A 14,836-nucleotide genomic window follows, 5' to 3' on the forward strand; every position below is an offset into this window, starting at 1 on the left:
GCACGACGACGACGACGTGTTTGGGTCGACGTACTACCTTTCCGATTGAATTCTTTACGCCACGCATATGGCATATATATATAGGCGTTTTAACGAGGATCCGTAGAGTCTTTTGGTTTGAGAAGAACTCCTCTCAAATGTTTAAGCCCGTCATGGACGTTATTGCATACTCCGTTCAAAAAAAAAAGAGAGATTCTAGTGCATTCCCGGTTAAAGTAAGTAGAATTTAACTAAATATATAGATAAAAATATTAATATTTATAACACCAAATAGATATAATATAAAAATAAGTTCCATTACAAATGTAATGGTAGCTATTTAATATTATAAATATTAATATTTTTATATAAATTTAATCAAACTTAACATAACTTAATATAGCAGCACTGTTTTAGAATTATATCTTTTTTTAAGCATAATTATATCTTTTTTTTAGAGGGGAGTATGTAATTTTTTTATTATCAGACCTTTCCTTACTGTACTAGTAACCAGGACAGTCCTCGTGTCTTGCTATCATGTTTAGTCACAGAACTACGTGATGTCTTGCGTCTCTGGCTTATAAGTTGTACTTTTTTAGTCAACGAATAGTATTTTTTTCTCATAATAAATTAGCTAACGGTACTTTCTGTCATGACTTATCAGCCAGCGAACAGGGCGTCGAACGGCGGCAGTCGCAGCAAGGCATGCAGCCTGTTCGTTTGGCTGTGGCTTGTCGTAAACGATCGTAAATTTTTAGTCGGAATAGTATTTTTCTCTCATATAAACTAATCAGCAGTACTTCTTCACGAACCAGCGACGATACAAACCAGCCAACAAAGATGACATGTGTGTGTGCGTGCGTGTCAAGGCTCAAGCGCGGCCGCTAGAGCTAAGAGGATGCACGTGCATAGGCCAGGCACATGCAGAGCCTGGTGGTCCGGTTTGTATATTTTTTTTGCAACGCCACCGGGAGTCGGATCGGACTTGTTTTTCCTTTTTTCGGTGAGATCGAGTATTATGCATGATGTAAGGACTAAAATTTAAGATGTGTCATATCGGATGTCATATGGGGTGTCGTATGAGATGTTCGGATACTAATAAAAAATAAATTACAGAGGTTCTCAGTAATTCACAAGATGAATTTATTAAGCCTAATTAATCCATCATTAGCATATGTTTACTATAGCTTCACATGGTCAAATCATGAACTAATTAGGCTTAATAAATTCATCTCGTAAATTAGTCTCAATCTGTATATTTAGTTTCGTAAATAATCTATATTTAATATTTCATACATGTGTCTAAATATCCGAGAGGACAACGACTAAAATTTAAGAGGTGGAAGAATAAAAAAAGTTTGGCATCGATGATATGGTGATTTTTTTGTGCATATGCGAGGTCATAATATTCATGCCTCTTTTACTTTGTTTCCCCCATATGATTACAATGACATGGTCGCAAGGATAGGAGGTGGGAAGAAGCAAATAGGTCAGTGATTTGAGGTCGCGAGAGCAGTAGGGCACACAATTTGAGGGGAGGTTGATGTGATGCATGGAGGCAGTGACTAGTAGTGACAGTGCTCGAAGAAGTAACAACAAGTGGCAAGGCTAGAGGGAGGTGTAGTGACTGGTGGTGGGGGCACACGCAGGGCACTGGATTGTGGCAGATATTGCTCTCAAGCTCTCTAGGGTAGCACACGATTTTCTCTCCCCCCAGCTTCAATTTCGGAGTGTATTTTGGGCCTATGGGTCCATATTTCTCCCTGGCTGTCCCCTAATCTAGGAGGGAGGGAATATTGCGGAGCAAAGGTGCTGCCCCATCCCAAAAATAGTCGGGATTACCTTTGGTCTGCTCCTGCTCCTTCTCCATGCGGCAACGCCTAGCTGCCACTTCTTTTCCTTCTCTTCCCAACTTGGCCCATATATGTTTTTTCTTCTTCCCTTACCGTCGAGAAACCACATGCCCTGAAGGGAGATAATGAAAAGGGATTTCAATGAGGTATTGCACATTGCCTTTCTCCTGTATCTTTTTGATTGATTAGTTGAGTTGTTATATTTTGTTGTTCGAATTCACCTGTCCGTATTCAGTTTGGGCAAAAAAATTTTTTTGCATGGATTTATCTAGCATTGTACATTACGGGTGATGTGAACTTGTGTTTTGAGAACAAAGTCAATTCTCCTCCTCCTCAGAAATACAATTGTTTTAATCATAGGAAATTTACTTTAGGATGACAATTCTAAGGACAAGGAGGATTGCAAACCATTATTACTACAAATTGAATGTGCACGTGATTTTTTCTAAACAAGAAGCACATTGTACCACTATTTTTGCGCGTTGTGTGTTCAATTTTATTCAACGTGTTCCCACAAATTTTATTGTGATGATCCACGTAAATAGTTTATAAATTTATTCTACAAACACAGACCATATCAATAAAATATATGATTTTACTCAGGTAGTGCCAAATAGTAGTAATCTTAGTTCAATAATGGGTGCACGGCCGTAAATGGCCGTAATTCTTGTCGACGGCCAGCCATTTCTTTTATCCTGGCAAGCCATATAAGAGTAAAACTGTGCATATAAGATATTTTAACTCAACTAGACAGACCATTTTTTATTAAGCAAATGGAATTTTTGCATAGTAGTAACAAAAACCCTAAGAATAATCGTTTAAAGACATGGCGAGTGACTCATGTTGTTCGTGTAGATATCATAGTTTCAATACAAATGTGTGACCGAGGGTCAAGTAGTCGCAGCTAGCAACTAGTTCTTTAGCTTTACACCTATGTTCGTGAGAATGAAACACACTACACACCTCATATTGACGCCTTCTACATCAGATACAACCTACATGATAACAATTGAATAAACCTTCAAACTCATTTTGAGCAAACTAAATCTTATACTCTTATAAAGCAAAATCCCACTAGCTATTCTTCTCAACATGCAAGTTGTCCAACTAGGCAATGCACTACCACATATAATTAAAATCCACTAAGCAAAACCCCACTAGCCATTTATCTCGACATGCAAGCTGCCTAACTAGGCAATGCACGGTCACATACAATTAAAATCTACTAGCACATACATCTGGCACATGCAACTGTAATGTCCACGTCAACAAGACACATGAGCATTTTGTTGTCCACGTCATCATACAATGCAATCCATTAATCCGCAATTCCCACAGCAACACGCGGGGTATGCTTCTAGTCAATTACTATTAGAAAACATGGTAATGTTCAGCTTACCTCAGTGATATTCATGTTGAAGGAAGCATTAACAACAAAAGATGGATCAGGTTCCTCACCATCACATCGATCAAGCACATCTCCTTGCACCGTAGTTAGGCAATATAGTCATCTCTTGATTTAATCTATGGTGGGATAGGTGGATCATCTTTACAAAAGTGTTTGTTGAACAATTCAATGAGGTACGTACGAAATTCTCCGCGAACAAAATACAATAGCTAATATGGAGAGTATATTTAATAGCCAGCTACAAAATAAGTTATTTCGTAGCCACCTTCATTTACGATAAATTTATATACTAATTTACAATAATATCAATATATATTTATGATAATTGGGTTACTATAATGCATGGAGATATTTACCATAACGTTATAGTAAACCACTTAGTACGAAGTTACTATAATATCGTAAATTAATATAGTAATTATCGTAACTCAAAGTGACTACAGAATAAGTTATTTTTGTAGCCAGCTATAGAGCAGTAGTTCTATATATATTACCTTATAGCTGGCTACGAAATAACGTATTGTGTAGCTGAGTCAGAACTCGAGCCCGAGCGTCACCCAGCTCCGTCCATTCACCCACCGCACTAGTAAAGACGGCATCAGTAAAGACAATAAATACTAGTTCATTAATTAACCAAAAAATTACGCTTATTTCCATCTCTCCAGAGAAAAGTCTAGATTGGGTCCTGTTCAGATACGTCCGCACCACCGCAGATCGCGGCCCTCGCGGCCTGCCTCCTCTACTGTGCTGCGTCGTCAGCAACGCTGGCCTCCGCCGGCGCTGGGCCGACGGACCTCGGGGCGCTGCGGGCGTCGTGCGACGGGATGCTGGGGCAGTGCGCTGTGGGAGCGACGAGGGCAGGAGGTGGGCGGCAGCGACGCGTTCCTGCGGCGGGCGCTGGCGCAGTGATAGCCGACCAACCGGTACACCAGGCTCCGCCTCAAGCACGAGGAGCAGGGGAGGTGCGGTGGTTGCCGTCGAGCACGAACTGCTCTCCCCTGCCGGCGACACTTAGCCGTCGGCGCACCCTCGATCCGTGCGAACGACGCGCTTCGGCAGTGGTGGGCTGGCGGTCCGCCCTCGATCTATGCGCACGACGCGCTCCGGTGGTGGAGGCGCATCCTCGATCCGCGTGCACAACGCGCCCCGACGGTGGCGCCGCACCCTCGACTCGCCGCGCATGGCACGCCCTGGTGGTGGCAGCTTGGACTGGCATATTTTGAAACCAAAGAATTGAATGCTTGGTTATTAGCTGGTTTATCTCTAGTTGTACATTTGGAATATTAGGATATGACTGATTAGGTTTTCAAAAACAAAAAAAATCGTTAGGTGATATATGTGTATCAACATTGACGTAGGTGTGTCTTAGTGGTGATTGTGTTGGTCATGCAATCACCAAGACAATTATTGTGCAATCACCGGGACAACTCGTGATAAAATCAAGTGATCAATAAATCACAAAAATATCATATGCCATGTACATAATGCGTCAATTTGAGTGGAATCTATCTGACATAGATTAAGAATCGCAACAGAAGAGCAAACTATAGTGTATATGGGGGATTAATTTAGTTCCTAAATCAAATAAAGGACTACATGTAATCAAAATCAAGGGATATGCTCAGAGCGGAACAATGGCGATACAAATTCATAGTTAGGGTGTTTCTCCGTGAGAGGTTAGGGGAGACTCCTCCGGCGTCGCGTAGTTGAATGGAGGAGATTCCACTAGCTGGCCGAGTTGACAACTCGAGGCGACCATGACGAACTACAGGTCTACGGAAAGGGTGCGCTGAGGTGCGTCGAACTAGATGACTACTGTGGTAGCACAAAGACACGGTCAATCGGGGCGTGCTGGAGTCCTTCCTTATTACTTCACTCATGAATTGTAGAATTTTCAAAAAGCGGCATACTAAAGCAAACCCAAATATATATCATTTCCATTTTAATGAAAAATGCATGTTCCCAGTAACTTTAGTAGATGAAATTGCAACTGATCTGATCAGCCTTATTTTTCTTGTTGTTAGAGTCAGTGCACATGGACTATTTTGACAGAGTTACTACACTTTCTTAAGAAAAAATATACAATTATATATATGGTAAATTTGAAGAGGAGTTTACTCACAAAATTAATCAAAATGTTTTCTTTATAAAGCAACCCATTTCTTTTTTATTGTTGGGGAAACATATTATATAAGTAATTTTCTTGAACCATGAGTCGGAATTGTGAAAACACTTCCTTTTATAATGTAACATGGTGATTACTTTCCAGGTACCCTATGTCAAGTATATCCATGATAAATTTCTGAATCGACCACTCAGTGAGCTCCTGCATCCTGCATAATGGATGAAGTGAATGTGGAAAATGTGCCACAGATATCTGTTCCTTCTGAATCTATCGATTTAGTGGCAAGTTTGATTGATTCGGAACCTCCTGTATCCTGCACAATGAATGAAGTGAATGTGGAAAATGTACCACAGACATCTGTTCCTTCTGAATCTGTCGATTTAGTGGCAAGTTTGATTGATTCAGAACCTCCTGCTTCATTTGATTTCACTAAAAGTGCCCCGGTTGTTCATAGTAGACATTTAAGTGAGGATTTAAGTGCCCTTTCAATTAATGATTTGCGTTTGAACAATGGAGAGCAAAATTGTAATGACCAGATTGAACGGAAGGGCATAAGTAGTCACTCTAGACATTTTAGTGAAGATTTAAGTCGCCTTGCAATTAATGATTTATATGCAAACAAAGGAGAGGAGAACGGCCATTACTTGGGTGAACCAAAGGTAGAAAGTCGCCCTAACTCTGCTGAAAGAAACATTTATAAGGCGGCAGAGATTGCTGAGCGGTTCATTCAATCTATAGATAATAGGGTGCATGTTGACACTAGAGCACCAATAGAATCTGTTAAAGAGGCTGTAAGCAAATTTGGAGGCATTCTTGACTGGAAAGAGGTAATGTCTATTCTCCTAATATGTTCTTTGAATGTCTCAATACCATTGTTTTTCTTTTTCGTGTTAACTTATGAAATTAGCATGTCTTTCCATTCCATTTGTTTTGTGTAGAGACGTAAGAATGTCCAAAATGAGCTTGACAAGGCACTAGAAGATGCTCCTAAGTACAAAAGAAGAGCGGAAGCTGCAGAAGTTGAGAAAAACAAAGTTGTCATGGAATTGTGTACCACTAGGAGAACCATAGAAGGGTTGAAGCTAAATTTGGAGAAGACGCAAACTGAGGCAATACAAGCACAGCAAGACTCAGAGTTGGCTGATATACGGTTCAAAGAGATTCAACAGGGAATTGCCTATAGAGAGAGTGCTGCAGCAAGAGCAGAAATTGAGCTTGCAAGATATCGCTATGCTAGTGCGTTGGCAGAACTACATTTAGTGAAGGATGAGCTACAACAACTTCAGAAGGAGTACACATCCATAAACACTAAAAGGGACAATGCTGAAACAAAAGCATGCGAATCCAGTGTTGCATCTCAGAAGATTGAGAAAACTGTGGATGACCTTACCCTCAAAATTATCAGATTGAAAGAGTTGCTCACCTCTTCACAAGCTACTCATATTATAGCAGAGGAACAAAAATTGAATGTTGCTTTGGCATATCAACAAGAAAAGGAGAATTGGCAAAATGAACTGAGGCAAGTTGATGAGGAGGTTCAAAGTATGCGTGATGCGGCTTCAGTCAACAAAGATCTCGAGTCTAAGCTGAAAGCTGCCTCTACACTACTCGTGAAGTTGCAAGATGAGTTTTCTAGTTATTTGAAAGGGGAATGTCCCCAAGAGGCTAGTATAGATGGAGATGCAGAGAGACCAATGGTTATGACCAAGATGAAGCTAGCAAATGCTAGGAAGGAGCTTGAGGACATGAGGGCGGACATTAAAAAAGCCAAGGATGATGCCAGAATACTTTGGAATGTTGCTGCTACTTTACGAGCTGAAATAGAGAGGGAGGAGGCAGATCTGTTGGCATTGAAACACAAAGAGCACCTCGCTTCGCTTTCTGTGTCATCACTCCAGGAAGAGCAAAGCAACATGACATATGAGCTCAACATCGTACATGAAAGAACAAAAGCATCTAAGATGCCTGCAGAGCTACAACAAGCAACTGAAGTAGTGGAACAAGCACAGGCTAAGGCTCAGATGGCCCGTTATGAGGTGGCAAAAGCTAGTGAAGAGGCGGATCAAGTCAAGGCACAATTTAATGTCATCAAATTGAGGCTAGAAGCGGCATCAAGAGAGATACTTGCAGTGAATGCATCTAAAGAAATTGCGACCGCCTCAGCAAATGCATTGCAAGAATACAATGATGAAGCACAAATACAGCCCCAAGATGAACGGATAAGCGACAACTATATGACATTATCACTTGAAGAGTATGATGCCTTAAGCAAGAAAGCCCAATATGCTGAAGGCCTCGCCAAGAAGCGGGTCATCAAGGCTGTTGAGAAAATCAAAGAAGCCAAGGATGCAGAGGTGAGGAGCTTGAATCAACTAGAGCAGTCGACCAAGAAGATCTATGAGAGGAAGTTGGAGCTGAGGGCTGCGCAGGAGAAAGCCAATTCAGCGCAATATGGCAAGCTCACCATGGAGAACGAGCTGAGGAAGCGGAGGGCCAAGCATGAGCAGCAAAGGAAAGCGGGCGAGTCAGGCCATGCCATTTCTGACATCCCCAATTTGAAGAGCACTTCATTGTCTTTTGATGCAGCATCGTCAACCTCCAGTCCTCACATGGTTGGAACATTGTCTAGAGCTGACACTATAGGAGCAACTAGGGTGAAAGAGCCAAAGCCACGGAAGTCACTCTTTCCACGGTCCATAGTGGCCATGTTCGTGTCTAGGAAGAAGACACATTGAAAGTTACATTCCTTTCCATTAATAATATTGTGCTAAATTCTTTGGCATGATTTATTTGTAAATGTACTCCTGTAGAAAATAGGTTACAATTCGAACATACTGTAGAAGTGTTTCTGAAATTTACTCTAATAATCGTGTTGTAGATTATATCGATCACCATTGAGTTGCCCCTCTGACCACTGTGCTAATATTGTTAGGAGCATGCAACATGACTTATTGACTGCTGTAATCTAGCTAGCTTGGGTAATCTTACTTTCGTTTCCAGACATGACAAAATTGTTGTTTGTTTGCTTTGAAAGGCAGTTCAAGAAATTGCATAAGCTGTGTGAGAAACACCAAATTTTTAGACCGTGGAGTTGCATATAAACAACTTCCTCCCAAGTCCCAAGAAAAAAAAAATTTAAGAAGGATCTGTCTATGTGACATTTAGTTGTTTTCGTCCCTCCTGTCAACTGAATTTTTTTTCATCTACTTACAGTGTCTTCTAGCTATACTTACACTGTCCTATTACTAGATTTACAATGATTTCTTCAGTGTAATTTATTGAACACAGTGGTGTAATTTGGAGATAACACAAATATATGCCAAATTTTTCAGAAATACATTTAAATTATTTTTATGAATTGCAGATACCAGAGAAATATATTTCAAATTATTCACAATTTTTTCATAAATTTCAAAACAAATTTTCTCAATTTATGGTGGGACCCACCTCCCCAACCTTATCCTTTCCCTTCCGTCGCCTGCGCACTTCCCTTCCCTTCTCTTCCGTCCAATGCGCACGCAAACAGAATCTGGAGAAGTAGCAACGGTGATCCAGCCTGGGGGCGGCCCTCCTCGTCGCCCTCCTCATAGCCGGCCGTCGTCCCTCCTCGTCGCTGGCTACCGGCCCTGCGTCGCGCCCGCCGGGCCGTGCGCCCGCCATGGCTGGGGCCACGAGCTCTGAGGCTGGCCGCACCTGCTGCCTCGCTAGCCCTCGCTGACTGCGCGTGCCTCGCCTGTTCGTCGACCGCGCTCCCTGCTAGCCGTCCACGTAAGATCAGATGGCCTAAAAATCAATTGATTGGAGAGGCCAAATCAACCGTTTAAGAAAAGAAGATAAGTTATTCAGAAATTTCTTTCGAATCTGACTTCTGGAAAAGAAAAATGATATGTTACGTACTTGATCGGATCTGATCAAACTTCATCAAAATCAATCAAACAATTTAAGGCCATCATCTACGTCCTCGCAACGCTTGAGATACCGGAGAACGGCACCGAGGTCGCCGTTTGTCTTGGCCCTGCAGTCATAACTCGGCGGCGCGTGGAAGCACGGCTCCATGGACATTGCCCGGACACAGGGCGGGTGTGCCACCGTCTGGTTCGTCGGCGGCAGTAGCAGGCACGGGCTCAACCCGGCGAGGCCGTGGCCGACGTAGCCCACCGACCGTTGACCACCCGCTCACCACGGACACGTCGCAGTAGCTCTGCAGGAACATCTCCACCAGCACCTTGTGGTTCTGCGGCTGGTTTCCGGCTCCCGGTGGCTGCAGCACGCTGACAGGCTCGCCGGTGACCGTGGCGTGCTCGTAGTACATGGACTTGAGCCTCTCGGCGTACTCCGGCTGCGCCGAGATGACGAGCACCGCCTTGGACGACGTCACAGCCGCCTCGTGCTCACTCGACACCACTTTGGGATCTATCTCGGGCAGGATCTTCTCCTGGCTCGTGCAAGCCGCGATCTGGTTGAAGTACGCCTCCGTCGACACGGGGTTCCAGGCGAGGGTCGTGATCTGAAGCCCAATCTTCCCATCGAACTTGGCCATGTACGATGTGTAGTACCCCTGGATCATCTTCCACACCTTGTTGGACGGGTGGAATAGGTACCTTCCGATGTGGTGGAACACCGTGTCCGTGGTAGGGAACATCCACCGGAGCTCGTCCTCGAACTGCGGCACGAGGAACAGCCCCGGCGCGAAGTAGAGGTCGGAGCGCAGTAGCAGCCAGTTCACCTTCCCCAGCACGGTCTGGTCGTCGTCGCAGAAGAAGCGCTGGTCCGGCAGCTGGTAGTCGTGCGCCAGGTGGAGGTACGCGTACGACGGCAGCGACTCGGACCGCACGCCGACGGGGTCCTCGTTCCTGATCTTCTTGGCCCTCAGCAGGCTCCCGTAGCTATGCTCGCTGCCGCGGCGGAGCTGCGTGAGGTAGTGCACGGGGAAGCCCGGGGGCAGCTCCCAGGACGCGCCTGGGAAGGGCTCGCAGAAGAGGCCCGCCATGTCTTTGGCCATGTCGACGAGGAAGACGCGGCGGGTGAGCAGCGCGTAGAGGAAGGCGGACGCCATGGAGACCATGCGGTCGCCGAGGTGGTTGCCGGGCGTCCACACGAGGTAGGTGCACTCGGCGAGGCCCATGCTGTTGTGGGCGGACGCGAGCGGCCTCACGGATTTGTCATACAAGGGCGTGCCGGGGACGCACCTGCGGTGGAGCGCCTTGTACTTGCGCAGCCGCGACACGAGGTACGGCGACGCCTTGCGGTACAGCGAGGAGAGGTACCGGCTCAGGCAGGTGTTCTCACTGATGTCCGGCGAGAGCAGGCCGCCGAGGAGGATGTCGCGGCTCTCCAGCGGCGAATCCGAGGGCTCCGACGACGGCTTCGGCTCATCATCTGCATGGATCGGGCGGGTCGGGTAAGCGAACACGCGTTGTTGCAGTCTGCGTTTGCGAATGCTGCGTGCGGCACGCGAGGCAGACAAGCACGCACGCACGTACCGTAGTGCACCGCTACTCTGATGCCGATCTGCTGCCACACGTCGAACAGGGTTGGCCGCCCGGGAAGAGCGGCAGCGTCGCGAAGCATAGCGCGACGAGCAGGCCTACGGGCCACGCGGCCCTCCTCACCGCCGGCTGCGGCAGCGGCCTCAGTTTCCTGTCCATTCCTTCGTCGGTCGCCCCCTTGTCTGCGCCCGCAAAGAGAGAAGCCAGCCTTGGGCCTTGGCGCACCGCACGATGGAAGCAGAGGACTCTGATGTCTGGTCTCCGCTTCAACCAGATGAACAATCTGCAGAGACTTGGGATTCGAGGCGAGCGCCCTTTTTCGCCGCTCGAAGTAACGGCGAGTAGTCGGCATGGGGTAAGATGTTCTTTCTCCGAGCTGCTGCGTCGGAGTTTGGAGTGAATGTGAATCCAGTGGTGACCGGTGAGTGTGGCGCCCAAAGTAGCGTGAGCTCTGAAGTCTGAACCGATCATCGGACATGCGTGCGTATCAATAAGATCAGAAAATGCAGGCCAACTGTTTTCCAACAGGCTGCCGAGAAACGAACGGCCCATTTCCCTCACTAGTGCCCTGGCCATCATCATCCGTTGACTAAATGTGATGGCCATAGAGCCCAAACGAACGGCATAGCAGACCCGACGAACAAGATTGACGATCCAAAGCAGTGGTGCTTGCTGGCGCGGGGCGCTGGTTTGATCATATGCCGGACGCTCTTACTGCTGAGGCTATGGCGGCTAAAGAGGGACTCGAGCTAGCGCTGGAAAACGGCTATGACAAGGTAATCCTGGAGGTCGATTGCAGCGCTTTGAAGTCCATGGTTGATAACCGCGAGGGGATGAGGTCCTTAATTGGAGGAATTTGTTTTGATATTACATAGTTAGGCAGGAGTTTTTGTAAGTTCAAAATTGCATGGGTGTGTAGGGATGCTAACTCGGTGGCCCACCGTTATGCGAGTATGGTGTCGGCCATGGAGCACGTCCTTTTTTGGCTAGACTATATCCTGGAGTGGCTGTCGGGTATAGCTGATGCTGATTGTACTCCTGTCGTTGATTAATGAAGCTCTGTAATGCTAAAAAAATAGAAATGTTATACAACACATATGTGTTTTAGGAAAAAAACACATGGATGTTTTCTCTCTCTTTTCACCGGTGATCACCGGCTCCGCGAGCTCGCCCCTCAGGTCCCGCCACGCCATCCTGTCGGAGCTGTAGGCGCAATGATTCCCAGCCTGGCCTCAATTCCGATGTGTACGCGGCACAGTGCAGTGACGGATCCGGCTCCAGGTACCTCCTCCTCTGTGATTTGTGATTTGTGCTTTTATAGAAAAAAAATTGTTTCTTGTGATCTGTCATCTATGATCTTATGATTTGTGATTATCTGGAGGTAGAAGAAGGCTGGAGGTAGAAGGAGGATGAAGGCTGTTGGATCTTAATTCTATGGTGCAAAAAAAAAATCATGCGTTGAAACTGCATAAAACACATGGTCGTTGAGTAGACAGACTTTAAAAAAAAAAGAAGAGAGAGTTAATCTTAGCTCCTCAGCTATGGTTATTGCGGTACGCAAAGTCTAATTCGCGACCAGTCGCGCTCCTTGACGATCGCGCGACGCGTCTGAAACAAGCCCGGTCCAATAGTTGTTCCACGCCTTCATTTGGCCTTTCTCATCCTTTCCGTTTCAGCCTCCTCCTCCTTTCCGTTTCGGCAGCGCAGCCGCCCGCGGAGTCCGGCGACGCAGCTGTCGGAAGCCGAGCAGCGAGCGGTGGGTGGGGAGGTTGCTGCGGGCGACGGCGGAGGAACTGCTCCGATTTGTCGTCGAAGGTCTGCCCTCTCTTCGCCCCGCGTCCAAATCCCTTCTTTCTTCCTGCATCTGCCCCCGTCGTGCCGTGGGTCGATGCATATATCTGCAAGATTTTCAGGTTGGCGCGGAGGTGATAGCGGAGTACACGGTGGCGGCACTGCGGCGCACCGCGCCGCCGGCGGTGCCCGGAGTCGTGTTCCTGTCGGGCAGGCAGAGCGAGGAGGAGGCGACGCAAAACCTGGACGCGATGAACAAGCTGGAGGTGCTCAAGCCCTGGACGCTGTCCTTCTCCTTCGGCCGCGCGCTTCAGCAGAGCACCCTCAAGAAGTGGCTCGGCAAGAAGGAGAACGTCGCCGCCGCGCAGGTCACCTTCCTCGTCCGGTGCAAGGCCATCTCCGAGGCCGGACTGGGCAAGTACACCGGCTCCTGGCGCCGGGGCCGCCGCCGCCTCTGAAAGTTTGTACGTCAAGGGGTACAAGTACTAAGGCGCCACTGCCTCGCCAGTGGAATCCAATCCTTCGTAAAAAAAAAAACACGTTGATTTATTTGCAGCTTGCAATGTACAGTAGTATTACTGGAAGATAAGTGCAATATATGGATGTGACCATCTTACTGAGGCCTCGTTTAGATCGTAAGTTTTTTTACTCTCTCTTTATTACATTAAATTTTTAGACACATGCATGGAGTATTAAATGTAGATAAAAAAATAACTAATTATACAGTTTGATTGTAAATTACGAGACGAATCTTTTGAGCCTAGTTAGGCCATGATTGGACAATAATTGTCAAATACAAACGAAAGTGCTACTAGTGCCAAATACTGATTCCTAACCCCAATCTAAACCAGGCCTGAAGCTTTGATTCATGGGCTCCTCCCACCATCCCATCCATCTGATTTCCAATCCATGTTAGCAGAATCAGTTGTCTCTTTTCATTGAGCATTGTCTTATGAGTTCTCAGCATGCACAGCATGCCAGCCATCTCAAGAATCTGATTGCTTTAGCATCTGAAATTACCCACTCGTATTGCAGCCAGATTACCCCAGGAGTTTTGTGCAAAATTCGAGGCCGCCTTCTGCTACATTGTTCCAAGAATCATTTTGTGCATCATTCTTCTGGATTGTCATGTTACTCCATGAATGTTTCTGTGAATCAGGATCATTTATAGCTACTAGTTTTTCTCATGAACCATCCTGGGTGTTGTTATTTTGCGAGTTGCACTGTTAACCCAAGAATCCTGTAAGTGCATCAGTGCCCCTTCTACCTTTTTAGTTTCATTATTAGGTAGCTATTTGAGGGCTTCACCTCCCATAATTGGTAGGTATTCCAGTGTTTTGGTGATTTTTCTTCTTTTTCAGTTTTAGATTTATACTATTGAGCCACTTGTGATGAGATATATGAAATAAGACTACGATGTATGTGTTTCAAAATAGTTTGTATGCACTGACAACTTATGTTATATATGTAGTAGCTATTTATGTATTAAGCGTGTAGCAGCCTATATATTAATCTTCCAACAAATTATATATACTAGCAAACGTGTAGCAACTTATGTATTAAGCGTGTAACAACTTATTTGCTAATTTTAGTTTTCATTATTTGTTGTCACTTTCAATTCTAGTTTATTGTACTTTCAGTTTTAGTTTTCTTTGGATTTTTTTTTTCATTTTGTCTACTTTAGTTTTCATTGTCTATTCATCAATTTAATTTTTTTTGTCAAATTCAGTTTTCTCCTGGTAATTTTACTTTTAGTGTTATTTTGTTTTTTTTTTCATTTTGTCTTCTTTCGTTTTTAGTTTCTATTTGTCAATTTCAGTTTTTTTATTTCTTATCAATTTTAGTTTTTTTTCATTTTGTCTTCTTTAGTTTTTATTTTCTATTTTTTAATTTCAGTTGTATTTTTTGTTTGTCAATTTCAGTATTATTTTTTTTTGTTAATTTTAGTTTCATTTTGCATCAAGTCATGTTTGCTAGACTTTGTAATAACAACCTACTGGTTGGCAGCAAGTCATGTTTTCTTGCTTTTTGTAATGCGTTGTATATAACTTGCTCCTTAGTTGGTAGCCTATGCAATGCTTGTTTTAATAATTTGCTCCTCCAGCTTTGCAGCTTGTCTTGTTTTAGCGCGCTACTCTCTTTATGGGTTAGTACTAATATTATATAACAATTTTATTATGTTTCTATGACA

The 14,836-nt window shown here is 45.0% G+C and overlaps 1 protein-coding gene and 2 pseudogenes across 1 annotated transcript; 2 read left to right on the plus strand and 1 right to left on the minus strand.

The window, feature by feature from the left end:
• The first annotated feature begins 1,881 nt into the window (after window positions 1-1,881).
• On the plus strand, window positions 1,882-8,237 carry LOC136551917 (protein WEAK CHLOROPLAST MOVEMENT UNDER BLUE LIGHT 1-like). The gene is made up of 3 exons (XM_066543447.1): window positions 1,882-1,978; window positions 5,510-6,192; window positions 6,304-8,237. Exons 2-3 carry the CDS (start codon window positions 5,581-5,583, stop codon window positions 8,098-8,100), a joined length of 2,409 nt encoding a protein of 802 aa, XP_066399544.1. The 5' UTR covers window positions 1,882-1,978; window positions 5,510-5,580; the 3' UTR covers window positions 8,101-8,237.
• A 1,055-nt stretch (window positions 8,238-9,292) lies between these two features.
• Window positions 9,293-11,013, minus strand: LOC136548731 (galactoside 2-alpha-L-fucosyltransferase-like; annotated as a pseudogene).
• A 566-nt stretch (window positions 11,014-11,579) lies between these two features.
• LOC136548732 (fructose-bisphosphate aldolase 5, cytosolic-like) lies at window positions 11,580-13,242 on the plus strand (annotated as a pseudogene).
• Window positions 13,243-14,836: the final 1,594 nt, after the last annotated feature.

This window comes from Miscanthus floridulus, chromosome 4 (genome assembly GCF_019320115.1).
Source record: "Miscanthus floridulus cultivar M001 chromosome 4, ASM1932011v1, whole genome shotgun sequence".
In the NCBI taxonomy this organism is placed as follows: Eukaryota; Viridiplantae; Streptophyta; class Magnoliopsida; order Poales; family Poaceae; genus Miscanthus; species Miscanthus floridulus.

Bases quoted from the DNA above. Each gene is read 5' to 3' on its own strand.
- LOC136551917 (XM_066543447.1), top strand. From the start codon at position 5,581: ATGGATGAAGTGAATGTGGAAAATGTGCCACAGATATCTGTTCCTTCT. The intron at 6,193-6,303 runs GTAATGTCTATT...TGTTTTGTGTAG, and splicing joins GCATTCTTGACTGGAAAGAG to AGACGTAAGAATGTCCAAAA.